The sequence below is a fragment of the Gossypium hirsutum genome, chromosome D10 (genome assembly GCF_007990345.1).
Source record: "Gossypium hirsutum isolate 1008001.06 chromosome D10, Gossypium_hirsutum_v2.1, whole genome shotgun sequence".
Taxonomy (NCBI): domain Eukaryota; kingdom Viridiplantae; phylum Streptophyta; class Magnoliopsida; order Malvales; family Malvaceae; genus Gossypium; species Gossypium hirsutum.
Window position 1 is genome coordinate 67647807 of NC_053446.1, and position 15466 is coordinate 67663272.

Below are 15466 nucleotides of genomic sequence, written 5' to 3' on the forward strand. Positions count from 1 at the left end.
GACCTAACTTACAGTTACTAGTTTGCCCTTTTTTTAAATAGACGGGCAAAACACAATTTGACTCTTAGTATAATGGTCTGCATTGTACTTTTACCAATTGAATTCATGATTATGGTGAATTAGCTATGGAACTTTGAGCATCAAGGTTTGAGTTTCACTTATACAAATCGTGTTGATGTGTTAAATTGATTTTAGTTATATTGTTGAGTTAATTATCCAGTTCAATACTTCTAATGATAATTATTATTGATATAATTGTAAATTCCAATTTAATTTAAACTTTGTGGATGGGAAAAACTGTGCTAAGAGATTTTTGTTTCCTCTATATAACTCTGACCTAATAAGTGGTGAAAAATTATAGCAGCCAAGGGGCCTTAATTTTTCTACTCTCAAAATTTTTGAAAATTTTAATTACACCATTTTTTTTTAGAAATTCTAATTAATCCATATAAAAATTTTGAAAATTTTAATTAGACTCTCTAGAATTTTTAAAAATTTTCATTAAACCCTTTAAAAATTTTAAAAATTTTCCCCTAAAATTTTTAAAACTCCTAATTAAACCCTCTAAAAGTTTTAAAAACTTTGAATTCTCTTTAAGCCTTCCAAAAAATTTGAAAAAAAATAAATTAAGCAAAGGTCAACTCATTTTGGAGAAAACTTTATATCTGGCATTTGCCGAGAGTTAACATACCCCCTCAACGAATCGAAATATTAACACTTGATCAAGACAAAAATCTAATTAGGAATAAACCAATTCATTGAGGGGTCTGTCAGCTCTTTACGAGAAAAAGTCTGCCCCCAATGATATATAATCAACGTTGTTTGAAGTAGATTGGACCAGCCAATTAAACTGATTGGATTGAGAACCGATTAGAATACAGATTCAAAAAAAATTATTAGATTAATTAACTCGGGAATCGATACAAACACATTGAACCGAATAAAAAACCAATTTCAACCATGGAGAGAAACATAGTGACAAAAAAAGTTCCAGTTCTGTTACCAAAGAGAAAAAACTAAATCCAGTTCTCCAGACAATATATATATATAACTTTTACTCTACCTTATATATACCCATATGAACCTCACATTCTTCCCTAACCCCCCAAAAAAAACCCAACAAAAACCTTAAAACGCCACAAACATGGGATCGTTAGTTCATGTCAAAGAAGCTGTTATTGTAACACCAGCGGAGTCAACTCCAACTGGAGTCCTTCCCCTCTCACCTCTCGACTCACAGCTTTTTCTACGTTTCACAATTGAATACCTTCTGGTTTATAAACCTCACCTCCCATCCGACGCTTTAAACCCACGCGCCACCGTGACTCGTCTCAAATCAGCTCTAGCAAAAGCCTTGGTCCCATATTACCCGTTCGCCGGTCGTGTTAGGGCCAAACCCGACGGCGATGGTGGACTCGAAGTTGTTTGTAGAGGACAAGGTGTTTTGTTCATCGAAGCTGTCTCCGATTACGAAGTTAACGAGTTCGAACGAGCTCCACGGTTCGTAACTCAGTGGAGGAACTTCTTGTCGGTCCACGTGGCGGATGTCTTAAAAGGGGCCCCACCACTTGTCGTCCAGCTGACCTGGCTTAAAGACGGTAATGCTGTTGTCGGTGTCGGCATTAATCATTGCCTTTGTGATGGTATCGGCAGTGCTGAGTTTCTGAACTCGTTTGCTGAGTTAGCTTCCATGAGTCAAACCAAGTTTTCTGAGTTCAAGTTTAAACCTAAACCTGTTTGGGACCGTCACCTTCTAAACCCTCCGCCACTGTTCAGGCCATCAAGAAATAATAATAACTCGCCGAGTCACCCCGAGTTCGACCGAGTCCCAGACATTTCCGGGTTCGTGGCTCGTTTCTCCAACGAAAAACTCGTGCCCACTTCATTCATTTTCAATAAAACAAACCTCGACGAGTTAAAAAAGGTAGCGCTTTCAACGAGTAAACTCACTGAGTCGAATTATACATCGTTCGAAGTTCTCTCAGCTCATATATGGCGGAGCTGGGCTCGAGCTTTAAACCTACCTTCAAACCAAATATTGAAACTGCTTTTCAGTATCAACGTTAGGGAACGAGTCAAACCGAGTTTACCCAGTGGGTTTTACGGCAACGCGTTCGTGTTAGGCTGTGCTCATACCACCGTCAAGGACTTGACGGGGAAAGCATTAGGGCACGCGGCAATGTTGGTGAAGAGAGCTAAAGAGCGAGTGGATAACGAGTTTGTTAAATCAGTGGTGGAATCGGTGAGCCGGAGTCGAGCCAGTCCGGACTCAGTTGGGGTTTTGATATTGTCACAATGGTCAAGGCTGGGATTAGAGAAGATTAACTTTGGGATGGGGAAACCGGTTCACGTAGGACCAGTTTGCTGCGACCGGTATTGTTTGCTATTGCCGGTTTTTAATCGGACGGACGCGGTGAAGGCTATGGTGGCGGTCCCCTCGACTGCCGCCGCCAGATATGAACATCTGGTCAGGAGTTTCTGCTCTTGAGAACCACTGGATTTTGGCCCTTTCGTTGACCTTTTCTTACTACAACTTAATTTTGACTTTTATTTCAAATTTTTCCTCTGCCTCTTTTTTAACTGACTTGAGTGATTGATCTCAAAAGTAAATTAAAGAAGCACTAGAAGCCACAAGGTTTTTTTTCTTCTTTTTTTTTATATGTACATATATATTAAGAAAATTATGTTGTTCACATTTGGAAGGTTAATTAATTTTAAGTATTAATGTACTACCAACTTTAAAAAAATTCACATTAATTATTTACTCAATTCATTTTTCTGTAAACCATAAAAACTCCGAGGTTTCTTTTGAGGTTAAACTGTAATTTTACTACATCATAAGCGAACTCTCACTTCTCATTAAATTAACTCAAGTCATCTGTCCAATTCAAATTTTAAATTTCAAATAAAACTCGAGCTTTTTACTATCAAAAACTCATTAAGAAAGTGAATGGTCACATTTCAATTTTTGGAACTTTATTCAATTTGGGTTTTGTCCTTGTTTACACCCTTTAACATAGTGTAAGGTCCCCTTCCTATGTTAATGGAATATTTTGGAAGAAACACAAGGTAGAACAAATATGGACCTCATCTCTTTTGCATTTCCCCCATGTGCAATAGTTGTCCTAAAGTTTGATAAATTCAAAATTAATTTCTAGCCTCATGAATACGACAATTCAACCTTTATGGCTTAATGGTTCAAATTCCAGTGGTTATTAGCACGTCTGTTAGTCCTAATCTTGACATGATTTAATAATTGATTCATTATTTTATTTTTAAAAAAAGGTTAATTTGATTATACATCCTCAAAGTATTGCTCAGATTCTACATTTGTCCCCAAAATCAGAATGTTCTGGCTGAGTTCTCACAATATCAGTATGGTATCAAACAAGTCCTTCTGTCAACCTACTTGTCAGCTTGGGTGATTTGACATGAACCATATTTAAAATATGTGGATCAAATTTTGGAGGGCACAAGCAATTACAATACAAGTGGGGAAGGAGAAATGATTTTACAAACACAAGATCGAACCTTAGGCCTCATGCCAACCAACTTGAAACTCATACAAGTTTTGCCACTAAGCTAGTGGCGTGATCGACATCATGTGAGTCAAATTTATACATGTTTGTACCTATCATGTGAACATCTTGGACCTGATGTGATAAGAAAACACAACTCTCCTAAATATTAATGGCATGTTTAAACTTGATTCATGTATTTTAATTACACTCCATGTTGTACCCGAGTTGTTATTTAGCGCCCAAGCTGACCTTATGTTAACGGAAGGACTTGATTGATATGATATCGATGCTCTGAGAAATCAATTAGAACATTTTGAATCTTAGGGACCAATTTAAAATCTAGGCCATTGTTTTAGGACATCCAATGAAATGACCCGAAAAAATAAATTCAAAAGAAACTACAAGATACCCTTGTCTTAAAAAATAAACAATTTTGTTTATATTATATTAAAAAAAAATCATACACGCATGCATTCAAACGAACATATCGCAATATTGGCTAATTTGCTCAAATCTTTTTGAATCATCATAACTAACACAAGTATGAAAGGATCATGGAGAGGGACTATTTTATAAATAAAACTTCTATCATGTTGTGGAGTGCTATACCATAATCAAACATTGAATAAAATGGATGGTCTAATTCCGCCTGCCCCCTTCCTCGCACTCTTTGAATTTCTCAAATTTAGTCCATTCGCTTTTATACATTTCTTATTATTACCCACACCCCAAATCCTTAAACCGGAGGACAATAAGCCTTTGAACTCACATTCTCTTAATTGTTGAAACAGCAATGGTGCCAAAATGATTCTCACTACTTGTCAAATTTAAAAAACTAAAGTCTAAATGACATTGCTAATTAATTTTTGTTAAATTTGAATACATGTTATCGATCAGATTTTAATTTTTAAATCAGAATCTTGTACGTCAAAATGTCGCATATTCAAATTTAATGAATTAATGTAGGGTAATGACCAAAATGATTCCCTTTGTTTTATTTAGTTAATTCAACAAATGTGTCCCTTAATTTGCTGAGAAAAAGACAAGCTTATTTGACAATGTATTTTCGCCTAAAATATTCTCTTACAAATATCTTTGTGAGAGATTTGGAAGCAACCTTTGAATAATATCTCCCTTGCTGCCCCTTAAATCTTCATCATCTTCCCATATCTAATTATATTATGCAAAAATGATAGCTCATACATTAATGTACCATGTTACAATCGTGTTTCCAATTCAATACTTTAACATTCGAATATAATATTTCAAACTGTAAAATTAGAAGATTAATATTCGCACACATGATAGAAACATACCTACATCATATACGCATAAATGATAGAAACATACCTATATAATATACGCACACATTACGTTTAAATGAAACTGAACAAATAAAGATTTACCATTTGCCAACTCCCTTCAAAGAGTCAAACCCAAATAAATTTTATGTACGAACAACTCTAGAATATTATGCTTTTTTTTTAAGTTTTAATCTACCTTTTATATTTGTGTAGGGTGGTTTTTGGTTCGAATTTTTTTAAAATTTTCAAATTGTTCATGATAATTTATTTGGATTTTTTTTCATATTAATTTTATTTTGATAAAATTAACTTTATTTTATAACTTTTGAATATTATTTGGTAAAGTTATAATGCATTTTTCATAAATAATTTTTAAAAAGTATTTTTTTCAAGTAAATAAAAAAATAATCAATAACTCTTATATATTTTTGAAAAAAAAATATAGTCTTTTAAGTTACTTGTATTCTAAGCAAATATTTTTTTTACATCATAAAAATTATAAATTAAATATAAAAATAAAATATGGCTCAACTTTGATAATTGTAATTTTTTAACTTGCATTCCAAAAATCATCCAAGCACTTTGGTTTTATCCATTTTCGATTTTTTATTTTTTTGCTCACATTGTGATCAGGGGTGAAACCAAGAAATTTTTTAGGGGGAAAAATTAAATTGTAATTAACGATAAAAAAATACAATTTTACCATTTTAATAGCCTATATATTTATAACTCTTAAAAGATTAAATCAAATTTTTATACTTTTAGGGGGGTCAAAGTATAATTTTACCTTTACTAATTTAAAATTTTAAAAATTTCAAGGGGTCCAAATAAAAAAATTTCCATTTTAGGGGGGTTGGGCCCTTGCTAGCACCCCTTAGGTTCGCCCTTGCTTGTGATAGTGTCCATGGTTCAAGTCGGATAAAATTTAGGTCGATTCTATTTATGGCATCAACATCATACATAGTTGTCCAAATCCAATCCGACTTGAAATATGAGTCTTAATTTTTTTTCAAGTTCGTCTTCTTTTGTAAATGATTAATTGAAGTTTGGTTAGATTTTTTAAAGAAATTATGTTTTATTCCAAATTTATTAATTTTATATACTTCTCCTCTTATTAAAAACTTAAACATAAACAATTTAATCTTTTTAAATATTTACTTTATCATATTGTATAAATATTTTTCGTAAAATATAAAAATACATAATATACAAAAATAAACTAATCTCAAGTCATGAATATCGAAATTCAAATTCAATTCATATTTTAAATGATCCTAATCATTTCACTTGATCAATTTCTCGGAATTGGTAAGAATTGATGTTTGGTATTGAAGGACAATAATAGTTTTGTAATGTGCTCTCTCTTTTAATTTTTTTCCGAATGAATGCAATCAACATTTTTCTTATAAGAGATAAAGGGTATGAAATATTTAAAATTCGAATCTAAAATCGATATCAACCGAAGATTTAAACATAAATTCTTTATCATTTCACTCGTGATTCAATCGTGAAGAAAACGATCCTAATCGCCAATAAAATGGGCCAAATAAATTCTCATAAGATGAAATTTGAACCAATTAAATAGTACAATCTCTAGAATTGAAGCCCAAACATAGTAATAGAAGGCCTAGAATGGACCATGGAAATACACAAGTCCAATAACCCTTCAAATATTAAGAAAAAGGATAAAAGTAACATTTGGTCCCTGAATTTCAGAAATTTTCTCAATTTGATCCTTAATTTTTTCTATCCACATTAATCTTGAAACTTGACATTTTTTCGTAATTTTGGTCCTTGTGATGATGATTAATTTTTTTAAAATTGAAATTTTAAGTTATTTCAAATTTTATTTAGATACAGTATTGCCTATATATTTTGATAATGTAAATAATGCTTATATAAATAAATAAAATTGGAATAAAAATAATTTAGAAAAGAAAATCTCATAAATGGATATGTTTTCAATATAAAAAATACTTTTTACAGAAAAAAAATCCTCTATGGATAATGTAAAGTACTGACAAGAGGAATCGAATTAAACAAGTGGATAAATATAAGAATTGATTATTTTATTTATTTTATATATGAATTAGATTATGATATATTTAAGATGTGGGTGAGAAAATATATTTATTAATATATATATATAAATCAAATGTAAATTTAATTAAAACGATGAAATTAAAATTTTCAAGTTTATAATTCTTCATTAAAATATTTTTATAGATATAATATATAAAAAGAATAAAAACTACATTATGGGTAATTTATTCATTTTTCAACTGAATGTTTTTCTGATTAATTCGTGATATCAATTCAGTTATGAACTTAAATATAATGATATAGATATATTGATTAGAGATAAATATCAAAAGTATATATGAACTTTGATTTAATGTGTGGCGTCATACACGAACTTTGATTTTGTGCGATTTTATATATGAAATTTTGATTTGATTCAATTTTCACAAACCACTAACAACATTATCGAATTAGCACCATTTTACGTTGATATATTGCATGAACAAACAATTATATTAATCCAATATAAGAATAAATGTATGTATTTATTATACCCCTACCTGTGTTAAGACACGTGGCAAGTTAAAAAGACGTCTGAGCAGTAAGGTTGCCACCAGCAAATTGGGAGGTCACTTGTAAGGTCACTCTTCTGAGATGACCACCCGGGCAACGGATGGTCTAATTTTCATTAGGAACATGAAGTTGGTGGTCAGCAAACATCACGTGGGCTCAACTGTTTTATCTTATTAAGTTAAAACAAATGGCAAAATCTATCTTGTCACATGCATCCTCGTCTCATTGAAGACATCCCTCGACGTGAGTCATAATGATGGTCAGATGGCTAGTCCAACACGTTAACACCACCTTGCATGGGACCTTCGCCTGTAAATATCTCCAGGAACGATGAAGAAAGAAGACACTTCAAGAACACTAAGTCTACACTCTGCCAACACTCCTTTAGCTTTCAACCTTTATACTCTCTTCACCTTCATTCTACATAATCTCCAACTCTCCGTCCCAATTGGGTGAACCAGCCTCCATAACAACCACCACTCTCTCTTTTCTACTCTCTCATTATTGTATCGTTGTATCAACGATAGTCATTCTTCTAAATGTGTACAATTGAATTAAAAATCAAAGTTTCATGTATCCATATGAACCACAATTCAAGTTTCATATATATAATTGTACCAAATCAAAGTTTATGCATCAAACTACACATTCGACGAAAGTTCATGCAAAAGAATGAATTATTTATTAGTTTTTCAACGATGAATGTACCTGAGAGGTCCTTCTAATATAGGAATTTGGTCAAATTAGTCTCTCTGCTATTAAATAAATCAATTTAGTCTTCGGACTACTGAAAAGAATCAAATAAAGTCAAATTAGAATAAAACTAATATTTATTGTTTAATAAATGCAATATTTTTAAAGTTTTTATGTTTCTATGATTTTTTTTAAATTGAACTACAATTAAAAAATAATAATTTTCAAGATATTTTTTATACAGCAAATGTCAACTCCGATATAATTTGAACTTATTTGATTCTTTTTAGTAGTATAAAGACTAAATTGATTCATTTAATAATAAAAGAATTAATTTGATTCAATCCATATAATACAAAAACTTCTCAAATATTTTAACCATCTCTTAACTAAATTAATGTTTGATTTATTGGTAATACCAAGTCTATAAAAACATAAATGGTATGGATATACATAAACACATGAAATCATTTCATATGATAGAAAATTAATTTGACTGTAAAAAGATTTTATTTCAGAGATTGTGGGTCTAAGTGGAACAGCGGCCTTCCCAGCCAACCCCACACGACTCTTATTTCTAAAATAGAATACAATGGAATAATTACATGCATGGTAGTCGGTTTTATTTCAATATTAAAAATATTAATATTTTTTGTCATTTGAATTTTAATTTGATAGGTATCGACATTATTATTGGTGTAAGAAAACGTGGGTTCGAGTACATCAAAGCGCATTATCTTTCTATTTAAGAGTTTGAGAGAAGCTATGGATAATTTTAAATATTATATTAAACAGAGCAGATCTGATAAGAACTTATAATGTGATTAATATTAAAAAAAATTATTTTTTTAGTACTTTTCATGTTTATTTTATAATTCACGTTTATGATTCATAGCTATCTCTTTAGATAATATAGTCTTTAAAGTTCGAATTATATTCTCCACTTAAGAGTACAATATGTCTTGTCACTACACTCAAAATCTTAAATCGAAATACCAAACGCGAATGGTGATTTACGACTTGTGGCATTAGACCCCAAAGTTATTAAAAATTTTAATTAATACTTTTTAAAATCTTTATAAATTTTCATTAATTCTCAAAATTTCTTAAAAGTTTAATTAGCTCTCTCAAATTTAATATGTACCCGAACAACACATACATACATAGATGCATAGTAAGTGTATGTGTATATATGTGTGTGTGAATTAATGGAGGTGGTGGGTATTGCGAGTTACGAGGGTAAAGCCAGTGAGATGCCCTACCACATGCTTTGCTTTTTCTTCACTTTTAATTTCGAAGCCCTTTGTGTGGCTAAGTGGAATGCTTTCAATTCCTCATCTTACATGAAGACACCTCATCACTCTTCATGCAAAATTCCCATTTATTTTCTAATTAATATTTTCTCTTCTTTTTCTCTATTCTTCAAACCTCCACTTTCATTTTACTCTATCTGCCATTATATGATTAAATGGACAAACCCCAGCTATACGATGGTTGAACAAAGTTATTTTATAATTTCAAACGTCTTGAAAATTTCATATAACATATTATTAAGTAAATTCTCTAATCGAGAAATAACGATATTTGCATTTGATTATGTATGTAATATATGTTTCTAAATAAAAGAGAATAAAATGTTTCATCTTATGGTTTTAACTAATCCGTATAATGTTAAGGGAAACAACAACATTTGATTTGTCTCGTTCCACTTAGATTCAAAAATATTTTCACTCTTGAACTTCATAAAACATTGAAGTGTGAATAGATTGTCCGACCCGGCTTGATGACTTGATCCGGTAATACAGGCTACGTTTAATGTTTGAGCTATTTTCTCTAAACTGCCTAGCAGCCCCAAAAACTTGAAGGTATGTTTGAGGTCGAAAATGCTGCAGCCAAATAAATAAGCCAATTGAGATGCACAAATGAGTGAAGATGCAAAGGCAGTGGATTTTGAGTAAGAATATTTAACATGAATCCGAAGTCATAAGTGCCGTGAAAAGTAATTCATGTAATACTTTTCAGACCATAGGAGTTGAAAACCAAGCCGTAATCCCAAAACTTCTTTGCAAAATCTTTAGAATCAATCCCCTTCTCTTTATTCTTCTCAAAATCTATCCCTTGATGTTTGAACAACTCGATCGAATCGCTAGCATAGTGGTCTCGATTGATATTGAAATCTCTAAAATTAAATTCCCAAATGTAAGAAAATGGAAAATCAAAGTCTAGTAAATTACCCTGAGCATCTGAAAGACTCAAGCCGAGTTGAATAATTTGAAGCACATCAACATTTGACTTCATATAGTGATAATTGATAACCGGATTACCTTCACGAATCACTTGCTTACTAGGTTTAAATATCGTCCCTGGAAATTCAATATCTATAGATAGAAAAGGATACGTCAAAATTGCTTCCTTAATCATCAAAAGTTCACTGTCCGAATCTTCAGCAAAAACCCGTCTCACAACAATCGACTTATTGCCAAAAATCGACATCGTTGGTCACAATAATCTCTTATTTCTCTTATTTGTAATGTTTCTTTACTGTCTCTGTTGAGTGCTGACTTTAAGAATTGTTTTTAAGCTTATTTATTAAATAGATGTAATTTCACTCAATTGAGCAAAGATTATATATAAGCCCCACAATTAATCCTACCTCAATTACGATTTATATAAGCTTATCTTTTTAGTTTTTCATTTAATCCCATCTCAATTAAGATTTAAATAAGCTTATCCTTTTAATTTTTTGATTTAATTCCACCTAAATTAGGATTTATATAAGCTTATCTTTTTAATTTTTTGTTTTAATTCCACCTCAATTAAGATTTATATAAACTTATCCTTTTAATTTTTCATTTAATCTCACATCAATAAGGATTTATATAAGCTTATGTAATTTACCAACCTTACTTCTCAATTTATTATAATTATCAATTGGATCCATTATATGATTAAAACCAAGTTTCTTTTAATCTTTTCAAATTATAATTTAAGTTGTGGGTTTAAAGTGGATTAAATATTATATATTTGTTTGAGTTTGGTATGCTGGGAAATATATTTTTTAATTTTTAGAGAAAATATATGTTATTAAACATTTACTAATTTACGATAACATAGCCAGAGGATATTATATACTTAATTTATATATCTTATAAATTACATAATATATAAAAGATTAAATTTACACTCGAGTCTTAAATAAATTTAAATTTTTATCCAACCTCATTCCTAACTTAATATTTCTATTTAAATCCTTTCTTGAAAATGTCCTTTGCAACTTGATAAACTCAAAGTACAGTCCCTTTTCCTTCCATCTTGGAAGTCTGTTTTAAGCATTTATATATAAGATTCTGTCTGCAGGACTTATCTATATCACATTATCACATGCATGCATGCATGACCCTAAATTAATTAAGCTTCATCCAATGATACATACATACATACATGCATGTATCCATGCATGCATGCATATAATATATATATACTTGCAGGCACAGTTGGTGAGCATTTGGATCTTCTACAAGCAGCTGAATGATTACTTTATCGAGAAGCAAATAGCTTAGGTCCATTGATCTTCAAAGGAAACCTTATTCACCAAGTAAAAATAAGATCTCTGAGAAAAATATCTATGTATAGGTCTAATTTTTTTCCCAGATAGTTTATTTTGTCTTGAGATTTATTTTTTTAAATAATAATTTTTCTATTTTAATTCCACAAAATATATTTTATTAATTTAATTTTACTTGGTAAAAATTTTAAACTGATCCTCTGTATGAAACGACTATTCGTATAAAGAGAGAAATAAGTCAATAACCAGGGGCGTGAAACCACAGACTAAAGGTGGGTTTGGATGGGCGATTGGGTGCGGTGCGGTACGTTTAGCTTACTTTTTGTCTCACGCTACAGTATCTAATCTCACTACCACCGCTGTTTTTACACTAACCGCAAGTAAACACACCGCCAATCCAAACTCACCCTAAAATCTTTTCATTTTATTTCCTATCTATATTTTAAAAAATTAGGGTTTCTATTAAACATTTAAACCATTTTTTAAAATTATAATAATAAGAAACATAATGTTGATAAATAAAAATACATCAAATATATATATATATATATATATGTATTAATTGCATTAAAAACTATCGATATGGATTCCTTCATTTGTTGAAGTGCCATTAGCAGCTCTCTCTGTACGAGGCTACTGCTTTAACTGCATGCAATGATGTGTGCCTTTCTTTTGGATTCTTATTTTGAATTTTTGAATAATTTTTTTAAATTTCAAAATTAGATTAAATTTATACATAAATTTTAATTTTATACAATTATATACATAGGATTTATAAAATTTTGAAACAAATAAATAGAATTAGAATCGAACTTGAATATTCAACCAAAATATTTAAGCAGCATATTATGTGATCATTGGTTGCGAGTTTGATTATAGTAATGCGTTGATATGCTTAATGTGCTTAGTTACCTATAAAAACCTACTTTGAAAATCAACGAGCTTTTACGAAGGTATTGTGTTCTTTAGATGTTGTAAGTATGGACTCTCAAAATTTTGTCTATTTTAAAGAGAGTTTGCGAGCTTCTTTTGAGGTCTAGACAAGTAAAACTTTCTAAACGAATAAATTTTAACCCATGAATGTTAAGATATAAAGGTTCGATGAACATATATAAACACCCCTTGAAATACTTAATAAAATCATAATTTCGGCAATTCAACAATTAAGAGAAACGTTTTCTCTATAAATTCCAAGAAAGTTATTTAAGCAACACTTTTCTCTCAATACATTTCCTATGAATTTCCCAAAAAGACAACAGGGAAAAAAATCCCCATATGAAAACCCCAAAAGAACCCCAAACCCCAAAAAATCAACTAAAATATTAAATGATTCCCAATTCCCAAACAAACAAAAAAAATAAAGTTTTCTGCCCTATACTTCCTTCACTGTTCAGCAATCTTTATATATATATATAAACACCCACCGCCCTCATCCACCATTAACATTCATGACATTCAACTCAAAAACACAGAGGCTCAATGGCTCATCTTTTTCCACTATTCGACTAATCAAAGAACAAAGAACGAGGTAGTTTTTTTTTTCCCTTTGGAAACCCTCCTTTTAAAGCACACACCATGGACCAAAACCATGACCAGTCTTCATTATCTCACCTTCCCCAAGAAGAACCCACCGCTACAACCACCACCACCACCACCACAACCTCCGATACCACTAGCACTACTAGGAAGTGTAAAGGCAAAGGTGGACCCGATAATAACAAGTTCAGATATAGAGGTGTAAGGCAAAGGAGTTGGGGTAAATGGGTAGCAGAGATCCGTGAACCTCGTAAACGTACAAGGAAATGGCTTGGTACTTTTGCTTCAGCTGAAGAAGCTGCTCGTGCTTATGATCGAGCTGCTATTGTTCTTTATGGTTCTAAAGCTCAACTTAATCTTCAACCTTCTATTTCATCTTCGTCTTCGTCTTCATCTTCACGAAGTTCTTCGTCATCTTCTTCTTCTTCAACTACACAAAGTTTAAGGCCTTTACTTCCAAGGCCTTCAGGGTTTTCTTTTAGTTACTCAAACCCCACTTCTTACCAAGCTTCTTTAATGTCTGCCGCCGCCTCTAACGGTGGTTCTGGTGGTGGTTATTCAAGGTTTATGCCATATGGGGTTTATCAACAACAGCCTATGGTGTATCCGTCCATGGTGCAAAATCCTTTACAGATAGTTCAAAGTGAACCTAGCCTTGTTGTTGACCCTACTGTGACGACAACCTCGTATATGAATAACCCTAACCCTCAACAAGTACAACAACATGATCAACAAGGTGCTTTGTACGATGATGTTAACTCTCTTGTCGGTTCAGTTGGTTCAAGCTTGTCTTTATCGGGTCAAACATCGGTTGCACCTGTGGTTTCGGATCCTGGTTTAACAGTTGGACCTGGTTCACCATCTATATGGCCTTTAACAACTGATGATGAATATCCACCACCTTTCATTTGGGATTACATGGATCCTAATTTCATCTTTGATTTTTGAGGGGTTTTGCATGCAAGTTTTTTTCAAAATTGAAGGACCGATTCAGCAAATAGTAATACTTCAAAAGAGCAAAGTGCAAGGAAAAATAAAGAGATTTTGCTTTATTTTCATTAATTTTATAGAGCTGCATGTGTTGTTTCTATACACTGCCTTGATGAGAAACCAATTGGAGGAAACTTTGAGAGATTTTTTTTCAAGGTATACAAGGCAAAGGCCAGGTTTTATATATATTATTGTTTAATTTCTTTTGAGGGGCTTTGGTTGAAAGGGTTTCTGATTTAGGGTTTATGGCTATTGGGTTTTGTGTTAGGGATATATATGGTTGAAATTTGGAAAGTAATAAATAAATCGATAAATTTGGGTGTGAAATATATTCCATCTTAAATCTTCTCATAAATTGAATTGAATTTTATGGCTTGATTTTCATTTGTTAAGATCCTTTTTTTGTAGTCTTGTTCTGTGATTGTCAATTTCATATCATCTCCTATGCATATAGCCATATACTTAGGTTAATATTTGGGGTTTTCTCTTTTTATTATCCCTCAATTATTATATATTTTTCATTGGTTGGATCCTTTCTTATTGATTGATTTCTTCTTGTAAATTTCATACTCTTTCTTATGCATATCAGTCTTATTTTTTCTCATAAATTGTTAAGATCCATCCAGTTTTTGTAGCCTTGTTTTGTGATTGCAAATTTCAGACCATCTCCTATGCATATTGAATACACTTAGGTTATTGTTTAGTTGAAAGATTTGGGGTTCTCTCTTGTTATTTTTCCTCAATCATTATATATTTTTCATTGGTTGGATTCATTTTTTATTGTCTTGTTTTGTGTTTGTAAATTCCATACTCTCTTATGCATAAGTATTATTTTGGTTGCTCTCTTTTGCTCCCCTTAATTATCATTATTTTTCATTGGTTTGATCCATTATATTGTTTTTCTTTTTGCTTACCATCTCTTATGCATGTATACTTGTGGTATTATTTGTTCTTTGTTGCACCAGGGAAAAATTTTTGTCCCACTTATTTTGCGAGGATTGTTTTATCTTGCAAGTTGTTAAATACTAGAGTTAGATAATACTAGACTGGATGAGTCAAGTTGGATTTGGTTGAGCTCAATCTGTATTTTGCTTATGTTTGGGTTTACTTCTCCTTGAGGGGTTTCGGGGTTACTTATAGATTATTTTGAGTTCAAGTCATTTTGGATGAGTTAGAGAATACTAGACTGGATGGTTCGGGGCAGTTTGGATTGAATCAATTCAAGCCTCGGTTATTTTGTTTTGGGTTCTTTATTAGGTAAT

The 15466-nt window shown here is 31.5% G+C and overlaps 3 protein-coding genes across 3 annotated transcripts; 2 read left to right on the forward strand and 1 right to left on the reverse strand.

Annotated features, from left to right (window-relative positions):
* The first annotated feature begins 883 nt into the window (after positions 1-883).
* On the forward strand, positions 884-2645 carry LOC107931755 (alcohol acyltransferase 9). The gene has a single exon (XM_016863684.2). The coding sequence runs from the start codon at positions 1145-1147 to the stop codon at positions 2486-2488; it is 1344 nt and encodes a 447-aa protein (XP_016719173.1). The 5' UTR covers positions 884-1144; the 3' UTR covers positions 2489-2645.
* Positions 2646-9840: 7195 nt separating this feature from the next.
* LOC107931785 (probable CCR4-associated factor 1 homolog 11) lies at positions 9841-10606 on the reverse strand. The gene is made up of 2 exons (XM_016863716.1): positions 10154-10606; positions 9841-9999 (listed from the first exon to the last, which is right to left on the reverse strand). Exons 1-2 carry the CDS (start codon positions 10604-10606, stop codon positions 9841-9843), a joined length of 612 nt encoding a protein of 203 aa, XP_016719205.1.
* A 2439-nt stretch (positions 10607-13045) lies between these two features.
* Positions 13046-14390, forward strand: LOC107931766 (ethylene-responsive transcription factor ABI4). The gene has a single exon (XM_016863697.2). It carries the CDS (start codon positions 13254-13256, stop codon positions 14160-14162), a length of 909 nt encoding a protein of 302 aa, XP_016719186.1. The 5' UTR covers positions 13046-13253; the 3' UTR covers positions 14163-14390.
* The last annotated feature ends 1076 nt before the right edge of the window (positions 14391-15466 follow it).

Coding starts and splice junctions, on each gene's coding strand:
- LOC107931755 (XM_016863684.2), top strand. CDS start 1,145: ATGGGATCGTTAGTTCATGTCAAAGAAGCTGTTATTGTAACACCAGCG.
- LOC107931785 (XM_016863716.1), bottom strand. CDS start 10,606: ATGTCGATTTTTGGCAATAAGTCGATTGTTGTGAGACGGGTTTTTGCT. Junction 10,000..10,153: donor AGTTTTGGGATTACGGCTTG/GTTTTCAACTCC, acceptor ATTTGGCTGCAG/CATTTTCGACCTCAAACATA.
- LOC107931766 (XM_016863697.2), top strand. CDS start 13,254: ATGGACCAAAACCATGACCAGTCTTCATTATCTCACCTTCCCCAAGAA.